This window comes from Phalacrocorax aristotelis, chromosome 4 (assembly GCF_949628215.1).
Source record: "Phalacrocorax aristotelis chromosome 4, bGulAri2.1, whole genome shotgun sequence".
Taxonomy (NCBI): Eukaryota; Metazoa; Chordata; class Aves; order Suliformes; family Phalacrocoracidae; genus Phalacrocorax; species Phalacrocorax aristotelis.
This window is the reverse complement of record NC_134279.1, coordinates 25,694,245-25,717,008: the sequence shown is the minus strand read 5'-3', so window position 1 is coordinate 25,717,008 and position 22,764 is coordinate 25,694,245. Positions and strand designations below refer to the sequence as shown.

The following is a 22,764-nucleotide window of genomic DNA, read 5'->3' as shown; positions in this document are numbered from 1 at the left end:
AGCTATATCTCTGTAGAAAGATTTATTTTCCATCATGTAACACATAAAGAATGGGGTCAAGGAAAGTAGGTCCAAAGGTTCCTAACTGGGTGCGTTTGTAATGTTCCTTTTCTTCCTGGTCGATATTGCAGAAGGCTGCAGGGACTTTTAAAGGAACTGAAAATAGACTGATGCTCCTAGAGGTTCAGGAAGCCACAGATCTAGGAGAAGCTGCTTTAGTTGCCTTTGAGAGCACATTTAGTAAAACAGGAAAATACCCCATAGAGCAATATATTTATATCCTCTAGAGCAATGGAGATAAGATCTGTGTGGACCCCAGAGCGTGCATTAGCGTCATGTACACAGAAACTTTGGGGTTGTTTTGTTTAAGCTATGCCTGCTAGGCAGCAAAGGTAGAAAATTCTCTTGAGGAAGATAATTTAATAAAAGACTCTTCTATCTTCAGGAGTGTCTGTAACAAATGGTTATTGTCAGCAGCTTGCCTTCCTCTTAACATGGAATTTTTCACTAAAAAGGGTTTCTTACTGGGGTGAGGCAGGGCTAGCCAAGAACATGCACCAGCAGACAGTTAACCTCTGGGTACTGCTATCTGTGCAGATACATCCATGACAGAGGTATTTGTGTTTCATTGCTGAATCCCATTCTTCTGTAGTATGTCAGCAAAAGCTAACTACTCATTCTGCTTCAGTGTAAATATCAGTCACTTGTGAAGCATAAGATAGTTCATGTAAGAGGCCTACAAGTCTGGCATTTTTGGTATGGACCAGCAGCAGGTTCCAAAGGGGAAAGGAATGTGGGCTGCTTTCACCCCGTCCCGTATGATTAAGCCCCCTCCCCTGACTTTGAAATAGAAACGTTGCCCACTTTGATTAAAACAATGACTGTTAAACAGTTCTCTGCTCTGTATTTTTCAAGTACTGGGCAATTGTAATGTTAGGGAACAGCTTAGATGCTTAATTTATTAGGAAACTGATACTGTAAAGAGAAACTATTGCTCAAGTACCAAATTTAAGCATTTATCATTAAAGAAAAATTATGAAGCCTTGATTTAGTGCAGACACTTCTTCTGTGTCATCTAGCCATTAAATGAAACCCAACCTTTATTGAAAGCATTAGTGCTGTGTACAGTGACTCACTTTCATTTTCTGTGGATTCGATTTTGGTCCTGCAAAACTTCTGTAGACAAAAAACGGCCCTTGGTCCATATTTGAACACTTGTCCTTTGGTATAGGAAGGAAAGTAGCCTTTTGCTGAAAGCCTGTGGGGAATTTTCTAAAATAAAATACCTCCCTTTGCCCCCAAACTTTTCTGCTTTTCAGTTAATGAAAGGTTGGACAGGCTAATAAATTGGTGTTGTATCACATTCAGAACAAAGAGTCTGTCTGGCACTTCTTTTGAAAAACATTTTTTTCCTTAAATGTCACTTTATAAATGCCACCTTAATAAATTACATGCAAGTGAGTGTTGATGTTCTATTACACTGTAAAAAAAAAAGTGGATGGACATATAAAAATTTCAGATTTTGTACTGAAAGTAATAGCCTTCCAGGTTTGCTTCTTTTACCCACACAGAGTGGGCCAGGGAGCCAGCTGGTGTGTTAGCTCATGGAGTTCGGTAGTCTCGGCCTCAGCAGGTGGGGCCTGAGAACAGAGTTCCAGTGAATAAATAATTGCAGGTGTGGTGTTATCTGTGGTGCCTTTCTGTAGCGGGCATGCGGGGACAAATGGAAGAGCGGGGGCAGTAACAAATATTTACATACAAAAATCTTCATATTTTGTAGCCTGATCACTATTCATCTCAGGAGTAAAGCTGCAGTTTTTCTTCCACTGCCCACCCCTTGGCAGGGGCAGGGGAAAATGCCCTTTTTACGTACAGGAAATGAAGACCAGATCAAACAGCTACCATGGAACAGCTGCCCTGTGGCTTTTGAGCCCCCCATGCCACAGCGATGTGGCCAGCAGCAATGGTGTGCAGCTCCGGGGGTTCTTGGGCCACCCGAACCCCCTGTGGGGGCTGGTTTTAGTGGCTGGCTCTGGGATCTGCTGGACTTGGGCCAGTGAGAGCTCCCAGGATCCATGATTACATGTTGCTGATGATGACTCTGGGAGCTCCTTTTTCTTGTTTTCAGCTCCCTGTGGAATGTGATGTGTTCCTTTGCATCTTAGCTGTGGTGAGGTGCTGTGGATGGCAAAGTGAAAGGAAATATGGAAGCAGGCAGGCACAAAGAGTAGTACTATACTAAAGAAAAGGGGTTATTTACAGTCTTCAGGCCCCTTTAAACAGGGAAACAAAAAGCAGAGATGGGACAAAACGTATCTTCTACATTGCAGCAGAGGTTTTAGATTACATCTGCCTTTCTGTACAGAATGTAAAATAGGAAAGGATCCATTTCTCATTTGGATGCAGCTATTTTTCCTGTTGTTCAGGAAATGAGAAATGTTGCCAGAGCACTAATCTTGCAAGATCTGCTGTGTTAGGAATGCCCTGGGAAGGGCTGCAGTATGTCCACGCTGTTGGATGAGAGCCTTTTTGTATATTGAAGTTGTGGTCCATCTACTGCCTTTTGGGTGAAAGGGTCTTTGGCAAAGAAAAATGGTAGAGAAGGAACGAAGAGAAGGAATATAAAAGCAGGATAAAATCTTCAACCAGCTTTCCTGACTGAATGTCAAAGTTGCCCCCTTGTCTCTGATTTTAAGTGATTGAAAATAGATATGATTTTTTTTTCTCTCAGCCTGTTCTCTGTGTTGCTGATGGGGTAGCAATCATGTCGATTTTTGCATAAAAAAGAGAAGTAGAAAAGGGTTCTCCAGAACTTTTTAGGCTCATGCCTCTGTGGCTCCTGGTCTGCCTTGTACTGGACAGTCTAGCTATCTACTTCTTAACTCCCAGTCACAACATATATTGGAACAGAGCGATTACAAGTACCATTAATAAAACTCTGAACACCACTACTGACAAGAATTGCTTCTTTTGACTAGAAGAGCTTGTTTAAAGAAAGACACAAATCTATAACTGAAGATGAGGTCTTCAAAGGCCTTTTAATTTCCCCAAACCCTTTGTCCTAGTGAAGATCCAAACTTGTGTGTGGATGGAGAAACAAAAATGCAGATCTTTATGTTGCGATTTATTGCTGTTTTATGCAAGACTTCTTTTTCTTCTGCCCTCCCCTGCCCAGTGGGTCAGTACTAGTCATAGTTGTAACACAAGAAAATGCAAGCCTCCTCATAGTAGTGGCAAGTCCAAACAACACTGCTAGAGAAGGCATTCAGGCACACACTCTGCACTGATGTGTTCTTCCTTACTTTTTAGTATCAGTTACAGATTTACCAGAAGTATACTTGCCTTCCAAACATTATTAATAAAGAACTCTAGCCTTTTCCAAAGGGATATCAGCTGATGTTTAAGATTCCTTATGTTAAATGATTTAGAACTTAAATCTTTCTTCTGCAGATGGTAGCAAGGTCTCTGATGCAACCTTGATGGAGGTCTTACTGATGAATGACTTTAAACTTGTTATCAACAACACAGCATACAGTGTGTCACCTCCTGTAAAAGGTAAGAGTGATGCTTAATAGCTCTGATTATCTCGCTTCATCTAGTGAAAGGCATGGGAAGTCTCAGAAAACTGGAACCTGTCTGGAGAAAGGAATTTCTCTTTTTTTTTTTTTTTTTTACCATTGGGTGGTCTTGGATTTTGGGGTTGGAAGTGGGGAGAGAATGAAGAAGGGTAGGTTCTTGAAATGTTTTATATGAAAAACATTTTCTTTTCAGATAAGCTGAGTAGTGAGCATGCTACTGAAATGGAAGATATCAAATCCTTGGTTCACAGACTGTTTGTGGCTCTGCATTTAGAAGATCACCAGATCAGGAAAGAGAGAGAATTGCTGCAGAAGCTGGACCATCTGAAAGAAGAGCTGCTGCCTCTTGAACAGGTTGGAAATTGGGGTTGCTTTTTTTAAAAAAAAAACCAACAGAAAACCACAAAAAACCCCAAACCAAAGCACAACAAAGCAAAACAAACTCAGAAGCATTTCCTTTCATCAAGAGTAAGTCCTGTGGTAGAACAGAAGAATATCAGCGTGACTGGCTAGGGTGTGTGTGGTTTATTTGTTACACAGTCAAGGGTCAATTAAAATATAATTAAAATTATTTTCAATTCACTTCTTTTCCCTCCTGTTATGCACATGACCTGGGTAGAAACTACACCACCTGGAGAAAGGTGTCACGCATGAGTATCAGCATGGCTAGTATTGGGATTGAAAGTCCTCTTAGTCACCTGTTGCTCTATGAGTTCGCTCTAGGAGCTTGACCCCTACAAATCAATGGGCCCTGATGCCATCCACTCAAAGGTGTCGAGAGAGCTGGCTGATGTCACTGCGAGGCCACTCTCCATAATCTTTGAGAAGTCATGGAGAATGTGGGATGTCCCAGAGGACTGGAGGAAGGCAAATGTTACCCCTATCTAAGAGAAAGTTACCTGGATCCTCCCTCGAGCCTATAGGCCCATCAGCCTTAGTTCAATCCCTAGGAAAGTTATGGAACAAATCCTCCTGGGGGCCATCACAAGTCAAATGAAGCACATTACCGGCAAAAGCCAACATGGCTTCACTAAGGGCAGATCATGCTTGACAAACCTGGTGGCCTTCTATGACAAAGTGACTTGCCTGGTTGACATGGGGCGGGCAGTGGACATCGTCTACCTGGGCTTCTCCAAGGCCTTTGATATGGTCCCCCACAGCCTCCTCCTGGAGAAATTAATGTGTTATGGCCTAGACAAGTGGTCTGTGCAGTGGGTGGGGAACTGGCTGACAGGCCGCACCCAAAGGGTGGTGGTAAATAGCTCTTTTTTGAAGTGGCAACCTGTCACTAGTGGGGTCCCCCAGAGATCGATATTGGGCCCAATGTTATTCAACATCTTCATAAGTGATCTGGATAACGGGATCAAGTGTAGCCTGATGAAGTTTGCATATGACACCAAATTGAGCAGGGAAGTAGACACTCCAGAAGGGAGAGCTGCTCTGCAGGAAGATCTGGATAGGCTGGAAGAGTGGGCCAGCAAGAACCTTATGAAGTTCAACAAGGACAAGTGTAAGGTCTTGCACCTGGGAAAACATAGTCTGGGAGTGCAGCACAGACTGGGATCCTCCTGGCTGGAGAACAGCTCTGTGGAAAGGGACGTGGGGGTCCTGGTAGACAGGAAGCTCAACACGAGCGAACAGTGTGCTGCTGCAGCCAAGAAGACCAACAGGATGATGGGTTGCATTAAATAGGGCATCACCAGCAGAGATAAAGTCATTATCCCCCTCTACTCAGCACTTGTCAGGCCACACCTGGAGTACTGTGTACGGTTCTGGTCCCCGCTATACAAAAAGGATGTGGACAGGCTGGAAGGGGTCCAGAGGAAGGGCCACCAAGATGATCAAAGGACTGGGAAGCCTGCCATACGAGGAGGATAGGCTGGGAGAACTGGGTTTGTTCAGCCTTGAGAAAAGGAGGCTCAGAGGGGATCTCATCACCACGTACCAGTACTTAAGGGGTAGTTACAAAGAAGATGGAGACTCCCTTTTCACAAGGAGTCACATGGAGAGGACAAGGGGGAATGGCCACAAGTTGCTCTTGGGGAGTTTCCAGTTGGACACGAGAGGGAAATTTTTCACAGCGAGAACAGTCAACCATTGGAATAATCTCCCCAGGGAAGTGGTTGACTCAGCCACATTGGACACCTTCAAGAGTTGCCTGGACAGGGTGCTGGGCCATCTTGTCTAGACTGTGCTCTTCCTAGAAAGGTTGGCCTAGATGATCCCTGAGATCCCTTCCAACCTGGGATTCTGTGTGATTCTGTGAGTTCTGAATAGCCATCACAGAAAAAACAATAGTGAGGTAGAAATTATCTGTGGCTTAGGCTAGGGTTTTCTATATCATCAAGGCCGCAAGGCAAATTGTTTGGACTAATGATTGCTATAATTCAAGAATGGAAGGTACGAATATTGATCTAGGGCATGCTAAGCTAACCTAGCATGAGGGGAGGAAGCCAGAAAGAGCCTGACAAAGCAGACAAACTTTTCCTTGGCTTCAGACCTGCTTTGTGAGGACCAGCCTTAGCGTTAACCAGAGCTGCCTTGAACGGTAAATGGAAATCCAAGAGAAATAAGTCCCTGGTAGTGGGAAGGGGAGAGCAAAAGCAGCAATTCTTGGTGCACAACAGCCAGGAGATCTGGTTGCCCTTGGATAGCAGTCCTTTTCTTTCTTGGCAGGGTTAATTCAGTAAGAGGGGTCAGTAAAAGATCCTGAAAAAGGATCTAGCCCAGCAGTAAAAAAACATAGTTGAGGAGCGGCTCATCAGTTGCATTCATGTTTGCTTAAACAGGTTTATGTGTTGCTTTTCCTTAGATGAAATCCAAAATCATGGACAGTACAGATGCAAAGACCTCCAGGCTTCTATGGGTTGGCTTAGCTCTGATGTCAACACAAGGGGGAGCATTGGCATGGCTCACATGGTGGGTCTATTCATGGGACATCATGGAGCCAGTCACATACTTCATCACTTACGGGAGTGCCATGGCTTTCTATGCCTACTTTGTTCTTACTAAACAGGTAAGTCCTCCTTTTGTAAATGTCTGGAGTATGGTCAAGGAGGAAATCTGACTCTGAAAATCACGATGTTTGGGCTCTAATGAAAATACAGTTCAGTAAATAGCCCTGCCATCAGATAGGGACTTGTTTGATCCCTAATGGGGCTGGATATGAACATTACATTATACTAAGTCAAGCCAGGTACTGTTACATGTGAACTGCAGACCAGCTGCTGAGCAGAACTACTATCTGTAAGATTTCATAACCTAGCGAATGAAAAGTGATGAAAGAAGTCTCTCCTTTTATTTTAAATGCTTGTAGATCACTTTGAACAGTAAACAGCACTGTGCTCATTGCTGTAAAAGGGAGAGCAGATAGTAGTGCTGTGCCAGTTTGTGAATGCTGCCTTACAGCAGGCCATGAAGCAAGTCACTGAATGGTAGCTGTTATTTGCTGGAGTTTGCATATAAACGGTGCAGGGTGCCAAATGGTTCGGAAATCTTGCAGTTGCATTCTTGAAATATAGTTAATTTAGTGCCTGAAAAAATGTTACTGCTTTGTTCTTCGTGGTCTGACTGCTTTTCCTTGACTTCAGATGAATGGAGGTAAATCCAGGACAGCTGAAATGGGGCAGGAAACAGGCTTTGTTTAGAAGAAAAAATTCTGCTGATTAACAAAAAGACAGATCTTAACTGAGCTGCACAATACAGACTTCTGAAATCCTGTACGACTTTGAGGAATGTTTCTTTTTCCTGTTCGAGCTCTGTACTTTACTCCCAAATTGCACATCTCGATGTCAACTTTCTGTGATGCAAAACTCTGTTATGTGGAAGAGTAGCCAACACTTCCTTCCGTAATACCAGTGTAACTATAGACCTTGTGAGATGTCGGGTTCCTTTAGTGAAAAGGGGACATGTGTCTGTTTTTATGAACAGCTGTCTCTAAATGCGAGTTTTACTCCTCACTGATTTTTAAGAAGGGATTCCTAGGCATTCCTATTTTTGAGTAGATAAAGAGATTACTACTTGGCTTTTTTGAGCAGCTGCTGGTGCCACTGCTTGAGACTTTGAAATAAGTTTTTGAAAAATAGTTGAACTTCCTCTGACTCCTTGGAAGTAGGCTCCGTTGGCTCAGGCAACTCCAGTCATGAAGGTCACACTATGCCTTTCTTATGATTGAAAATTCCTTTAGACACGACAGAAATTATTCCTACCATGTGTCTAAAATGCCCTTGTAACCTTTAAGGGCATAACTTCATATGTAGCCTCTTGACAGAACGTGTGTGTGTTGAACTAGATACATCTTCCTGAAGCGGGCTGAATTTCTATTGAAAACTCATTTTTGCAGATAATTTTCTGACCTCTACCCGGTTTTCCTGCTATCCCCAAACATGTGCCCTCCTTTCTTCAACAGGACTACATTTACCCTGATGCTAAAGACAGGCAGTTCCTCCACTACTTCTATCGGAAATCCAAAAAGCAGCATTTTAATGTGGAACGATATAACAAGCTCAAAGAAGACCTAGCAGAGGTATTTAAATATAGTCCTTAAATAATGAGGTAGCCTCTGGGGTAAGACTTTCTCATTAAACTCTCAGCTAACAGAAAATTGACCACAAGGTTTGTTAGTTACGATCAAAACAGTGTATTGCTTATCAGCCAGTTTGAGCTGTTTAAATAACCATACAATGTTTGTCATTGTTGTATGAACTACTTCAGTAAGTCATCAGAAGGGGAGACCTTAATGAATTTAATTTAAAACAAGTCAGTCAATTTATCAGCCCTACACATCCATCTCTTGCATCCTTGAATAGGTTGCATTTTCAGCCATTTTAATAGAAGAGCTGTATTGCTTTTGGAGACGGTGTGTTTGCTGCATTGCAATGATAGCACAGTCTTTTTCCTGCCTTGGAAGGAAACTGTCTTGCAGAGTTTGGCATTTGACATGTAAAAGGCTTAGATTTCCATCCAGTCACCCATATTCTGTAAAAGGCGGTGGTGTGTGTGCCCGGAGGAGCTTCGTAATCTTCATGAAAAAAATGTAGCAGATCCCACTCCTCAATCCTTACTCCCCCATTCCATCTCCCCAGCCCTGTGTTCAATGTCTTGTAAGAGAGAATTGAAATTACCCCTAATTTTAGTTCAAGACCTGTGGTTCAGGGTATCATTTCATGAGCCACATTTGGCATAAGGCTAGAGTTTGATGCTTTTTCAGTAGCCTTTGAGTATGAATGTTGTCGTTTCAGCAAAAGAACACTCTGGGGTGTGGGCGAGTGGGTAGATGGGCCGGGCACATGCTTCTCTCTGGAGACTGGCTGAATGACCTGAGCAGGTCTGTAAATGTTCAGCATCCTCCATTTGATTAGTTTGGTTTCTTGCGTAAGACCAATGCCTCCTGAGAAAGGAAAGATACTGGATGTGTGAAAGAGGAGGATAAAACAGAGGGCTGCAGAAGGATGAACTCACTCTCTTTCTCGCACCGGCAGGCAGAAGAATCCCTGAGGCGCCTGCGGCAACCCCTGCACCTGAGGCTTCCCATCCAGGAAATCAATGAAAAGGACTGACTTTGGTTTTGTATATATTAGAATTGCCTTTTCAAAGCCAATATGAACACTTAGTTACTCTACAGAAACTGGATATTTTTGATCACTATAGTTTTGAAAGTTGCAATAAAAATCTATTAAAATTATTTGGTCGCTTGATGGTTTGGGTTTGTCTGGGTTTTTTTAAAAATACTATAAAGAAGCTGCTGAAGCAGAGTTTTTCAAGATATTTATCAAATCTCTTTTAGTAAAATGGAAGTATTCTGCCTGCTGGTAAAATGACAGGGATGTTTTATAGAACAAGGGCTGTCTTTTTAGGACTATTTACTATAGCACAGCAGTAGCTCATAGAATAACTTTATGCATTGGGTATTAAGGATTTTTTCCCCTGAAATTACAGTTTTTCTTTCCCTATCTCTAATTTGACTCTGATATAACACCATTGGTGAAGGTTAAACTTGCATTACAATTAAGCTTTTTTTAGTAAATATTGCTGGGAAAGTAAGATATATCGAACTCATTTACTATAAAATCATTATGTTTCACTGTTGCATTTTATTGAAAGAATTTATCAAAACATTAAAATTTATGCATTCATGATTTATACAAAGCTTAAAAGTAGCCATAGTAAGATTTAACATTTGTGACTCAGAACATATTATATGGAAAGTTTTAACTAAAGCAGAGCCAGTAAATCAATTCCTTTATACCCAGGAGAGTGGATTAAGACACTTTTCTCAGCTTGAGTTTTCCATTGTCCTCCAGAGTTAAGCGTATGTACCAATAACGTAAAAAAATAATGGAAGAAATATTCACTTCTAGTAAATATCACTGAAATGACTGGTGCTGCAGCAGTAACAATCCTATGGTGAAACATCCTGTGGTGACAAATGCACTACCACTTCTATATACACCATGACAGCGTATGGCTGATCTCCTCTGGGGCTAAGGGGAGGAAGAGGCTGATCCAACACCAAGGCCTGAGGTATCAAGGTTTGCCTGTGCTGTATTTTGCAGAGCTGCCTAGAGATGTCCAGCACTTTTAAGTGAGCCTGGAACCCTGAAATGATTTGCTTTAGCTTTAGAGATGTGTACAAGGTGAGCTTAGCCAAAGCCACGCTATGCCAGCTCTACGTGGTCTCATTTCACTACCACTTGCTTTTTTCCTGAGGATGCAAAGCACCAGCAAGCTTTAATTGTGCCCCAAACGTAAATGATGTGCAAGCAAAAAGAAGCCCTTTATCTATATTAATGCTACAATTGTACAAAATGTTTTTTTCCCTCAGTACTAAAAATGAACTGATTTCAATGTCTGAAAAGCTATAAACCCACAAAAATTGGAAGGTGGATACTGCTGTCCACAGATCTAAACAGATGCCCAACAAACATATTCCTGTTAAACTGCTCTTGGAGCAAGAAAAGCCAATCGAATGCAACATATGAAATGTTTTGGAAATGGCAAAACGTGCCATAGTTAGATGGCAATCACGCAAAAAACTTTTAAGAGAAGAAGTAATCTAGAGTACCAATTTCAATAAGATCAGAGCACCGGTAAGCTTTTCCAAATTCCCTGAGGTGAACAGAGCTGTGATACTAGCTTTAAAACCACTTTAAGATTTTAGAAACTGTTGTATATACAAACTGTAAACTTTGATCCCAGTGTTTTTGCAAAGTCTTGTAGAATATTAGTCTCCTGAACTAAGATGGGTGTGTTTTTTCACCTCTGCAGTGAGTATTAGTTAATGGTTGTCACTGTTAAATAACAATCTTCTTAGATTTTGGATGAAAATACAATTTTTTAGTTAACATTGAGGCAAAACAGGGAATCTGTTTTTTTCCTATAGCGTTAATGTTTCTGCACATATCCACTCTGCGATGAGATACTTTCCTGTTAACGAGAGTAAGAAGTTCTGTGAACTCCAAGGAAGAGCCGTGCTTCCTAAGTGCCTCACACAAATCTTGAATGTACCAGGAGCCATTTACAGTTTCACGATGAGAAAAGTAACCTATTGTAGAAGAAGAACATAAAATTATATCCAAATGCAAGTAGTGATGCACTTGAAAAATATTCATGAGTTACTGCTCGTTAGCTGCATCCATAAGGCATTACTAATGGGTGTAGATCTTACTTTGCCAATTATGTAATTTCACTGGAAATTGTAGATGGGAATTGGCTTTCAGATCACTTATAGGGCTCGGCCAAGAGGAGCGTGGCTCAGAGACCGGTAGCTTACAGGATTGTGTCTGCACATTACAAGAGAGCGCATGGGACTGAAGACAAGGTATGTGGAGGACTGGAGAGGACAGCCACTTAGTGCAAGGACATTTATAAGCCATAACAACCCTACAGCCCTAGAAGAGGGGAATGCTTGCTGTCAGCAGACAGCTCAGCAGCAAGATTATGAGGAGAATGTTTCTGCTTGGCAAATCAAATGCAACCTTGATGGTTTATTTTCACTCCTTCCTTATCGAGTGAGGTTCTTTCCCAGACGAGACGTCACTTATCAGACATGCAGAACAGATGACCTGGAACTGTATTCATTATTTTGACTGCAAAATGAAGAACTGTTCAAGTTTGTTACAGTGAAGTATCAGACATCAGATGTAAAATACTAGAACTTACCTTGTGCCACAGAGTAGCACATGATGAAGTCTGCACCAGCAGGCAGGGTATAGACACCAGCTGCATCCACTTCAGTCTCACTGACAACACCGTCTGTTGCATCGTGAGCAATAACTGGTTCATCATGTTTATCACCTCGACATGCCTGTTGGTGAGAAGTATTGTTATGCTTTCACCTCTGCCAAGCTCACCTATGTTAGCATGACACTTCCAACACTAACCAGAGGGGACTTCTGTTCAGTTAGGTGTTCCACATCACCATGGGTCTGGATTCATAAAAGACCCATTTACTTCTCTATCAATTAAAATACTGATGACGAAGTCCAGTGAAAGCTCTGAGACAATCACAGAATCTCTGAGATTGGAAAGGAGCTCCTGAGATCACCTATTCCAACGCCCCTGGCTGAAGCAGAGTTAGCTAGAGCAGGATGTCCAGGACTATGTCCAGTCAGCTTTTGCGTATCGTCAGAGGTGGAGACTCCACAACCTCTCTGGGTGACCTCTTCCAGTGTTTGACCACCCGCACAGTAAAAAAGTGTTTTCCTGTGTTGAGATGGAATGTCATGTGTTTTACTTAGTGCCAGTTGCCTCTTGTCCTCTCACTGGGCACCACTGAAAAGAGCCTGGCTCCCCCTTCTTTTTCCCCTCGCACCATGTGTTTATAACGTTGTAAGATTCCGGAGCCATCTCCTCTGAGCTGAACAGTCCCAGTTCTCTCGGCCTCCCCTCATATGAGAGATACTGCGGTCCCTTAATCATCTTTGTGGCCCTTTGCAGGACTTGCTCTGGTAAGTCCGTATCTTTCTTGTACTGGGGAACCCAGAACTGGACAGTTCTTGAGATGCAGCCTCACCAGTGATGAGTAGAGAGGAAGAATCACCTCCCTCGGACCTGTTGGCAAGGCAGCGTTGAATAAATGCTCTGAAGCACAGCCATCGTTATATGCTGTTACACTGCTGCTCTTAGTTCAGTCACAGGCGTGTTAGTTGAGGGACGGGGTTTTTTGTGAGAAGCCAGTAAGTGAGCCCAGTATTGTCAGTATTGCAGAAAGACTACACACTCAAATGATACAAAGTAGGTAAGAAGCATTACTTGAGAACTATCACTGAAGAGAGAAACATGAAAATCTTTCATTTACAGTGATGGAGTTCCATCCTTGCTGTTTCCTCTGATGTCCACAGGTAAATGCTATGCCAATCGTGCTGTAGAAGAACTCAGTTGATGAACTGAACTAAGTTAATTTGCTTTTTGATGAGTACATATTATAAATGTTTCCAAGTATTACTTAAAACTGAAATATGTAAATATTTTTCCACCTTTGGTGCCCGATTAAAAAAAAAAAGCTGAAATGAGTCCTTCAGAAAGAAGAATTAACATGCTGATTCTTGCAGCGGCCTTGCGCCTGAGGAAGATTTCATTTGAAAAAAAGGTAATTCTTAGAATTACTCCATAAACTACTACACTTACAATCTGCTAAAGGCCAGGTTCTCATTTCAGTTTGCTAATTGTAATGTCGATAAAGATGGGATGAAGCCCTGTTTAACCTGGTTTGACCCCATAACTGACTATGCTTTGAACAGGAGGCTGGCCCAGAGACCTCCTGATCACCCTCCCAGCTTGCATTGTCCTGTGAACCAAGGAGTGAAACAGGCGATTACATATGGGCTTAATTTGACCACTTAGTACAAGCAGTATTTCTGAGACAACAAAACTTTAAACTGATTCTTTAAATTCTACAGAGATGCCAAGTATTGGTCATGGACAGAAAGGAAACACAATAAAAAAATTTTAAAAAATTAGAAAAAACATCACTGCCACCACCAAAACCAACCAAACAAAAAACCCACCAGAAAAAACACCACAAAAAACCAACTTCTCTAAGGATCAAGTAAAGGGACTTTCCTGGAAGGAAACAGTGAAGATAAGGAGGTTGACAGCCTTCCACAGCCTAGCCTAGGACTGCGAGGTGTGAAGAGCAGGAACTGAGCTGAGGCTGTACACAACTTTCTCAAAAAAATTATATTGTCTTCTATGCCATTAAATATACACTGCCAGTCAATGCGACGTGGGCTTAATTTGGGTCGTTCTTCATAAAATTACTTAGTAAATACAGCTAGAATCATAATATTAACACTTGTGTACATGACAGGTTTTTTTAAAAAAAGAGAAGAATCCTTGTCCTGAATGCCTCTAAGGAACGGTTTTCCATACCTTCTTTCCTAAAGATGTAAAAGCTTTCCCTTGTGGAAAGACTGTATCAGGAGAACTGACTTCTGTATTACAAAAAGACATAGGTCAGTGTTAACTCCACTCAAGTCAGCAGCAGACATCTTACCTGAATGATAAATATCTTCGGTTTTCCTACCAGACTCTGGCACTTGTCTCCTCTGAACATGTCTGTGATTGTCTCAATTTTGATTTGGGCATCGTATGCATAAACATGATCATTCTCACCATGACTCAGGAACGCACAAACGAAGCAGTCGGCATTGCTGTGATCATCCTTAGAGGCTGAAATAGTCAAGTGGTGTTCAGATAACAAGTGATCTTCGGGTTTAAAAAAATTGGACGTTTGTATCACATAATTTAATCTCTGATCAGGCCTTTTTCAAATTAACCCTGTTTTCAGATAGCGCAACACTGCAGGGATTTGAAGGTGCGCTGATTCAAGATGGCTGAAGAGAGGGGCCGCTACAAGCGAAGAGAAGAAGGTTACTAACTTCTCCCAGCTGCGGGTACTTTCTTTCAGCTCTTAGCAATTTTATTAGTTCTCTCCACAGAAGCTTCACTTATATTGCAATAAAATAACCTGAAGTCTAAACCTTAAATCATTCTAATGTTTAACAGCTCCCCTGGGCACAAAAAATTTAGTTTAAATTAGATGAACAGAGAGAACAGAAGAAAAATATCTGGAAATTCTGCTACAAATAGTTAGATACAACCAATATATAGTCTCCTACCTTCATAGATCTTCTGCAGCACATCTTCTGCTTTCAGATCATCAAAATGTCTGACTTCAAATCCGAGGTCTGTCAAACTATTGTTAAAACACATCAGTATCAGTAAAAATCTTGCTCAAATTATATGTCAGTTGCTACCAAAACAGTTGCTTTCCCTGTGAGAGAATGAATATTCACCTTTATGAATTTTTAATGAAAAAACTTACTAAACTTGATGTCGAACTCAAACTGGCGTCAAGTGCAAGTGTAATACCTAAAGTTACTTCAAAGAGTTTGCCCTAAGAGAGGCCTGGACACACTGAAATCGTAGGACTCGTGCCAGCAGTTTCTGTGCTCAAAGGACTGTGTCTTGAAGCTTTTTTACTATGGCTTGCTTTGCCAAGGTTGCACAGGTGCTGATGTCTGCGAGATCTATTGTTCTATACTTCAATGTAGGGTTTAGGCAACTGCTTATTTGACTGTAATTTCTGAAGTTTAGCTTTTTAAGCTTCAACAGAGAAACCAAGTTTCTTTACCTGTGTTTCAGATTGTTTCTGTCTGCAAGAGTCCCACGTCTGTCTGGCAGCCTCAAATGCCAAAAAAAGTGCTCATGATTGAAGATTAATGCAACTCCTCTTCTTTGATGGTTCATTTTGTATTGCAGTCCAGGATCAAGCGTTTGCCTGTTGCCAGAGACAGAAAACATGCTTGGTGAATAACGGCTAATTGAATTCCCTTCCTGTTTCCCTGCTAGCTGAGATTTTTTCATTAGCTAGAGACTGTGAGGATCCAATTTCAGAAGACAAGACCTCAAAATGTGCAATATTTTAGGAAGAGCCTGAATCACTAGGTCTTTTTGTAAAGCTTTAGCATGTTAAGCAATTCAGTAAAAACAAGTGTTGGGTGTGTACTAGGCTCTATCAAGTAGGTTGAACAGTTTCTCTACAATGCATTTGTGCATTCTCTTGTCAGGAGGCTGTCTCATTAGTAACGCAGTAAGGCATGTAACAGTGCGCTTCAGACTCAGCTCCAATTCTCCATTATGTGTTTAGCTAGATATTATTTTAATATAATTGTTTAGTGCATATATACTTATTCAAAATTGTTGCTGTCTGAGATTTGCTTCAAGTTATTCTAACTAAACCGAGTGCTGCATCGTAACCAATAAACTGGTGATGATGCGGTATCTTGCAAAAGGAAAAATCTGTGTTATGTACCCTAACAAAATGAAAGCTATGACAATACAACTCTTCACCTAAGTTTTGAGCAACCAGCCAACAAAATCCTGAAGCTGAAGGCTGGTGGTGTTCTGAAGGACAGAACAAATGACTAACCCATTTTCTAAGTAGAGGACTTTAAACTATCATGGCAACAAACGTATAGAGCACCTGTGTGTTTGGAGTAGCATTCAACAATTTTATTGTTTTATGAGCAGAACACAACACAGAAGTCTGTGATAGCACGCTATGGGCTGTGCGCTTGGACCCAAAAGGTTGTTTCCAAGTGTTGGCGTGGCTGTATTTCGAGAGATAAAGCAGACAATCTTACTGCTTTTGTAGACAGAGGTATTGGTGCAGGTAACAAAAACTAAAACACCTCTGGCAATAGCCCGGGCAATAGGTAAGGCCAGTGCTATAGATGTACAGGTTGACCGTCCAGGTCATGCTGCCCTAGGACTGGCTCTAGTCAGAGCTGTCATTTTTGGTATGTTTTGGGTTTTTTTTCCCTGCTATGGAACGTTCCGCTTTGGCCCAATTGGTGGAAGAATTTGCTTGGAGTATTTGCCTGCAGGCATTACTTAAGGATTGCAGTTTCATCAGCAAAAGGCTTTTGTTTCACTACAAAATGACCAAAGTTATCCATAAACTATTTCTGCTTCTCCACTTTATTATGAGCAGCCCCTTAATAAAACATCTTTTTGTAACAACTGCGTAAGAATTCAAACGGAACAGGAATTCTGGATGACTGGTCAAAGTCTGGGGGTTTCTACAATGTCGGCTGGATAACCAATAAAAAAAATTAAGTGGGGTGCTTTATCACACTCTCCCCAGTTTGAGTACTTAACATGATAAAATGGAAAGATGATAAACTTTAGCCCTGTAATTATGAATGATATTTCACCTGTACCAGTACCTGAGTTTATTTGGATTTTGGCAATTTAGCTTCCTCAGGATTTGGCTAGACATAGGACTGGTACGGATTCTGGAGAGTTAGGTCCCTGGATCCTATGAATGACCATTAAAGGATGGTTCCCTAAATAGTCCTTCCTCTGCTCAGCTGTATTTGCTGAGTGGGTGAGGCAAGGGAAGTTTTCAGGCAGGTAGTTTACCTTTTCCAGGGCTAGATGATGCTGTAAGGTAGAATAGGAAAAATTCATGGAATCACTATCCCGTGGTCCCTTTACTCTCCTTCTAGAGGAATATATTCCTATACAACGCTCTATCACTTAGTCTGCCCAATTGTTCCTTAGATTGTGATGGTGTTTTTGCACAGTCTCTGCACATTGCCTAACATAAAAGGAGTCTGCTCCTTGGAGCCCCTTCTGCATGTCTTCATGGTAAGAAGGGTGGTTCTACATCGGGTGTAAAACTGGAAGCGTGTTCTGTAAGTGGGTGGAGTTGAGTTGAATAATTCAGTCACGTTCTCAGAAATTCAGTCACAAAACTCAGAAAACCCTGCACTGACCCTAATGCCATGGGCCATCTTTCCTGTCATTGCCATCAGAACTTTACCTTATATCAAGTGCATCTACTTCCGTGATGTTCTGATTTCCATCTGTTGGAGAGATCAAAAAGTGATTTAGCCACTAAATCATTCATTAAAAAGAAACAATTTGAACTCTGCATCCAACCTTAAAGTGTAGCTGTTAATCTGAACCAAAAGCTCATTCACACATCAGGTAAGTAGGCCTGAGTTAAACAGCTTCATTAGCATTTGCCTGCACCCACAGCTTTTGGAGGCTGTTCTTTTGTTCTGACTCCAACAGTCTGAATTTTAGGTGGTCAAGACGTGCATATTTTATATCTGTATCTACATAGACATATTCAGAGATCATTATTTTATGTAACTAACTAGCTGGCTGTATTTATTTAAACAGCGTCTCTAACTCAATAGTTATAATTTTACACAATCTAAAAATACACTGGTGTTTCTTTTATGCCAGTAATGCTGCTAATGCAAAGCCGAGCATTCTCTTTGAGGCTGGATGCAGCCCATGAGTCGCGGCAGGCAGTGTAACAGTATGTATAGCTAACGACAACTGAGAAGATGCACGATTTATACCTTTTCTTCTGCTAAACTCTGTAGATGTAAGTATCTCCGGTAACAGAATGCAAATAAAGATGACATTGTGGAAACAACAGGGAACGTTGCCATCTTGGGAACATGAAAAACTAAAGACTTGCAGATAGTTAGGCCAAAATATTTATTCCTTTTGCTTAAACGTCTTGATGGGCTATAAAATTGCAGCTCCTGCTACTACTGTGGAGGCTAACTACCACATCATGAAAACCACATACTATACTGTACCTGAGGTGGTTAATGTAGGTTTGCTATCTGACTGGACGCGGCCTGCAATTAGAAGAGAAGATGGATCATGTATACAAACTATTTTGTATATATGATACTACTTTTTCGCATCTGTTTTTCACATCTCGTTAAAGCCTTCTGCAAAACAAACTAATATAGCAATGCATTAAAAGAGGAGAAAAGTTCATAAAGCCATTAGAATAAACTCGCAGAAATCTAGAATTGGCTTTAGAAGCTTTTATGTTGAACACCATTGCACAGGAGGGGTGGCTCAAAGGCATTCACATGCTTCAAAGCACTACTATCTACATGTAAACTTCCCACTGGCAAGTATCGATCCTGCTTTCAGATGTTGGGTCTTACAATTACCACTAGTAATCTGAACACAAAAAATGTTTCAAGCAAACCAAAATAGCATAACATATAGGTCAGACTAGTGACAGAGGTGCTGAAAAATTAGTGTGGATAGAACACAGCAACAATACCTATGTCTGTGGCTCTGCTGAAGCCAGAGATCTGGAAGAGTGCATCTGTATGTTTAAATTTACTGTATTTTTGCACATGTACCTGAGATCTGACTGATGCTTTTGCCTCTACTTATGGGGGGAGGGGGTAATCCACCCCCCACCACCCCCCCAAAATGAACAGACCATAAAAATGCTATAGTCATCAAACTTTTCGATAGAAAATGGTGTTATGTAGACACAGGAGGAACAAAGTTCCTGGGCCAAAGTAAACGAGGGAAGATGGTTTTCCTGTTATTTCCTGTTGAGCCAGTTCCCATCTTTAGCTTTTCATTGCCACCGACATGCTGCAGCTTCACTCAGGTAAACACTACTTAAATTATTATTTATGAAAAGCTTTCTGCTTGTCTTACACAGGCTTCTTCTAAAAACCGATTGCTCTCAGTGGGACTACTTCCATGTCTTAAATCTCACGAAGGTGGATTATTTCAAAGGAACAAAAGATCAGGTTCGCACTGGATTGCACTGGGTTCCGATCGCGTGTTTCCCTGGGGGCGTTTTAATCTCAACAGGTCTATCATTTGGGCCAAAGGACACGGCATTTAGAAAACACCACTAACCAAATCGCACAAAAAACCCCAACAGTACATGTACGGAAGGCTAAAGGCACCTTCGGGCACCAAACCCACGCCGCTGTGCTGCTCTCGTCCCGCTGCCACACATCACCGTTCGCCCTGGGCACCGGAGCCTGGCTCCCCTCGGGGCTGCCCCCTCTTTTTACGATGCTGTTTTTCACCTGTGTTGACAAAGCCACCCCGTCTCCCCGCCCTCGCCCCTCCCCGGCCGCCGCCCGGGGCGCCCGCCGCCGCCGCTAACCCCCCCTCCCCTTCCGGCGGCGGGCCGAGGACGGGACTTTACCCTTCGCGGGGTGGCGGGATCGCACTCGCACGCCTACTTCCGCGTGGGCTGCCTTCCCCACGCCGCGGCATCCTCCCCGCCGCCGGCCGCCTGCCCCCGCGCCGCTCCCTTCGCCGGGGGGCGGGGCGGGGCGGGGCGGGGCGGGGCGGGGGGGGCGGAGGCCGCGCTCCCCACTCGCGCGGCGGCGCTCCGTCAGGCGCGGCGTCGGGCCGGCCGGGGCGGGAGCCCCCTCCCGCGGCCCCTCGCACAGACACCCGCCTCCCGCTCTTCCCCCGCGGGGGGCGACCGGCGCCACGGCCCGGCTTCAAACGCCTGCCGCCGAACGACCGGCCCCACTGGCCCCACAACCCGCCCCCCTCCATCCGCCGGCGCGGCCGCCGCCGTGACCCGCCTCCCCCCTCGGTTCCCACCTGCCGGCCGCCGCCGCTCCGAGCCCGACATGACGGCGGCCAGAGGCACCCCGCCGCCGCGCCGTGCCGTGCCGTGCGGGCGGGCCTCGCCCTCCCGGGGCCGCCCGGCCCGCCTCCCTGGCGCGGCCCAGCCCGGCGCCCGCCCCTCTGCAACTGACAGCGCGGGGGAGGCGGGGGCGCCGAGGGCCGCGGCGGGAGGCGGCAGCACCGAGCGGAGGGGCGGCGGCCCGGGGCACGGCCCGCAGCGGGGGCTCCAGCCCTCCCCGGCTGCCTGCCTGCGGGGGCCGGCTGCCGCGGGTCCGAACTCAGCCGGGAGGACTGAAGGGTGATGTGTTCGAAGCGCCTCTTACTTTTTGAGTTTGTCAGGCATTACCCGCAGTCCTGTGACGGGTGCTGTAGTGACCGTGTTTCAAGTGCGCTGTCACAAAAGCGTCATCCTGACATACGGTGAGAAGCTACTGTGTTTACTAGATTGAGAAGTCCCACTAAAGGCACGGACCGTTTCCTTTGCTGTAGGGCCACTGTTACTCCAAATGCATTTTTATTCAGGCACCCGCATATAAACCCTTGAGAGGTTTGGATGTAGAGAATTGTGCAGCTTCGCTCCATTCTTGCATCACTTCCCTCCGATGAGCTTAGAACTGCGAGGAGAGCACCAAGGTATTGAAGAGAGCGCTGAGAGAGAGCATCTTAACAAGTGCTGCTTTCCCAACCTTGTCATTATACGGCACTTACTGTTCCCTGGCTGATTGTGCAAGAAACAACAGTTTCTAAACCAAAGCCAATGACAAAAAACCATTCTTCTGTGTAAGAGCCTTGCAGATCTGAATTTCCTGCCTGGCCTGTTTCTAGGAAGGCTCCAGGATAAACTCAAGTGTGAATACACTGCTACAAGCACAGAAGGAAACGGATTTAGCATGGGATATTAGGTGTTTTTTACCCAGCCCATCTGGCCTGTTTTTACACAGGAGTCTTGCATGACTAAATCTTTTAGACAAGATGTCGTCCTTTTGGTTAAAGGAGCTACTGGTATTTCTAATTGCCTTTGCTTGTTTCCCTTTGTTTGGACTTGTTATCCTCAGACTGCCAGGAGGCAGCTAGATGGAGATAAAGCTGTTGTTTAAATTGCCTTTGCATATGCTTCAGTTAGAACATGATACTGTTACAAGAGTTTAGGGTCTTCCACTACGAAACATTTAGATTCTTACACAGCAGATTTATTTTTTGCAAACTGCAACTCCCAGATCTCTCGGCTCACACTGGAGCTGCCCCTAAAACCCGCTGGCTGTAAGAATCCTGCGTGTAGAACCTAAATCTAGGACTCTGTAACAGCTTTCTGTTCAGCTGAGTTTGAACTTGTATCCGCTACGTTCCTCAGTCCAACAGGTAGCTTAGATCCTAAGAAGACAACCAAGTATCTTTTCCACTTCGTTTTGCTGGAGGCTAAGAGCATACTCAGTCAGCCCGTGTTCAGTCACCAGTAACTTGCCCACATGCGTGAAGCCTAAGGTAGCATTCTGATATCAAAGGGTTGAAACAGCCATCGTGGTCAGCCTTGAAACCTGACCAGGAGAAGAGAAAGCCCCCCTGAAACAAAGATCTGCGAATACCTGCCTTGGGATTAGCCATCGTTCAGGCTGAAGCCGCAGCAGGAGGAAGTAACACCATGACTCAGTGATCCCTGAGAGGATGAAGGTACGGCCACTGGTTACCTTAGGTAGTTATAATACTAAAAAGCACACCCCTAGGAGACCTTAGGTGTAAATGTGAGCCCACCTTAATATAATGAGCCAAACTAAGAGACATGTGCGGATGAACTTCTGTACAAGTAACCAATCCGGTATTCTAATGAAACTTCTTGTTATCATTTTGTATAAAAGTCCCCCGTGTTTTTCCGGAAGGCGTGCTGGCTGATGTGAAACGCCCGGCACCCCACGCTGCAGGCTGGCAATAAAGACAAATATCTCGACTCCGTGTGTCGATTGGTGTTTTGTGCACTGGGTGAAGAGCCCTGACTTAGGAAGAACAGCTTGACTGGTGTGCATTTCTGGCTCATTTTAATATGAGAAGGCTTCTGTTATACATGCACGTACATGTTCTGAAACAGCTTCAGATTGTTGCAGCAGCTCCACCGTAAGAGGGTATTTTTGGAAAAAGCATTATGGATTTATCAGAACTGCAGTCTGAAGGAGGGAGTTTGATTGTGAACACACTGCTGTTATTCAGATCATCCAGAAGAACAAAATAGCCTGAGGGAATATTAAGACTTTAACCTGTTAAAAAAAAAATTTTCACTGCAATATATAAAGAGTATTACTGACTACATAAAAACATGCAGCAATGAGTCAAATGTCAGGAGCTGCTATCTATGATATTTTTAACGCATCTATAAAAATATCTAAGTCGTTAAACGGTGTGATTAATCCTGGGGGTGACAGCCAGCCTTCATTTTGGGGCCGTAGCTTGTACAATGTATTTTGCGTAGTTTGCAGGTTACCGTAATCGAGGATTTCTGCTGCAGGAAAAGCTTATGCGAAGTAAAGACACCCCGGAAGAAGCCAAACACTTCCTCTGGTTTGCAAGCAGAGCTATCAATGTGTCAGCTGCTGTGCTATCTAGCAGTGTGAAAGCTCTCTGTAGGGCTATGAATGGTCTGAAGGAAACTCTGGAGGGCTTTCATGGTATAATTACAGGTCAATACAGAAGGGAAAAAAACCCAGCTCTTTCCAACAGTGAAAATTTTCTGTGTTCATTTAAGCACCTAGTT

The 22,764-nt window shown here is 43.4% G+C and overlaps 2 protein-coding genes across 5 annotated transcripts in view; one reads left to right on the top strand and one right to left on the bottom strand.

Annotated features, from left to right (window-relative positions):
- Positions 1–9,915, top strand: part of MCUB (mitochondrial calcium uniporter dominant negative subunit beta) — a 55,039-nt gene extending 45,124 nt beyond the window's left edge. For both annotated transcript variants that reach the window (XM_075090670.1, XM_075090671.1), the window contains exons 4-8: positions 3,451–3,555; positions 3,772–3,932; positions 6,391–6,594; positions 7,987–8,103; positions 9,059–9,915. In XM_075090670.1, the coding sequence (XP_074946771.1) occupies positions 3,451–3,555; positions 3,772–3,932; positions 6,391–6,594; positions 7,987–8,103; positions 9,059–9,136 (665 nt within the window). In that variant the 3' untranslated portion in view covers positions 9,137–9,915. The remainder of the gene's footprint in view (positions 1–3,450; positions 3,556–3,771; positions 3,933–6,390; positions 6,595–7,986; positions 8,104–9,058) is intronic.
- CASP6 (caspase 6) lies at positions 9,651–20,134 on the bottom strand. 3 transcript variants are annotated; one of them, XR_012660260.1, is made up of 9 exons: positions 19,998–20,134; positions 18,206–18,247; positions 17,410–17,452; positions 15,214–15,360; positions 14,699–14,775; positions 14,074–14,249; positions 12,877–12,940; positions 11,960–12,629; positions 11,764–11,883 (listed from the first exon to the last, which is right to left on the bottom strand). XR_012660260.1 is itself a non-coding variant. In XM_075090672.1 (8 exons), the coding sequence occupies exons 1-8, from the start codon at positions 20,026–20,028 to the stop codon at positions 10,871–10,873; spliced, it is 912 nt and encodes a 303-aa protein (XP_074946773.1). In that variant the 5' UTR covers positions 20,029–20,134; the 3' UTR covers positions 9,651–10,870. The 3 variants fall into 3 exon arrangements, 2 of the variants coding, with proteins under 2 accessions (XP_074946773.1, XP_074946774.1); XM_075090672.1 differs by lacking the exons at positions 11,960–12,629; positions 12,877–12,940 and adding an exon at positions 9,651–11,121 and having other exon boundaries at positions 11,739–11,883; XM_075090673.1 differs by lacking the exons at positions 11,960–12,629; positions 12,877–12,940; positions 19,998–20,134 and adding exons at positions 9,651–11,121; positions 19,588–19,696 and having other exon boundaries at positions 11,739–11,883.
- Positions 20,135–22,764: the final 2,630 nt, after the last annotated feature.

Excerpts from the sequence above, each read along its gene's own strand:
- CASP6 (XM_075090672.1), bottom strand. The coding sequence starts at position 20,028 with ATGTCGGGCTCGGAGCGGCGGCGGCCGGCAG. Across the intron at positions 14,776-15,213 it reads AGAAACAATCTGAAACACAG|TTTGACAGACCTCGGATTTG; the intron begins GTAAAGAAACTT and ends TTTTAACAATAG. Across the intron at positions 11,884-14,073 it reads CGAAGATATTTATCATTCAG|GCATGTCGAGGTGATAAACA; the intron begins GTAAGATGTCTG and ends TCTCACCAACAG.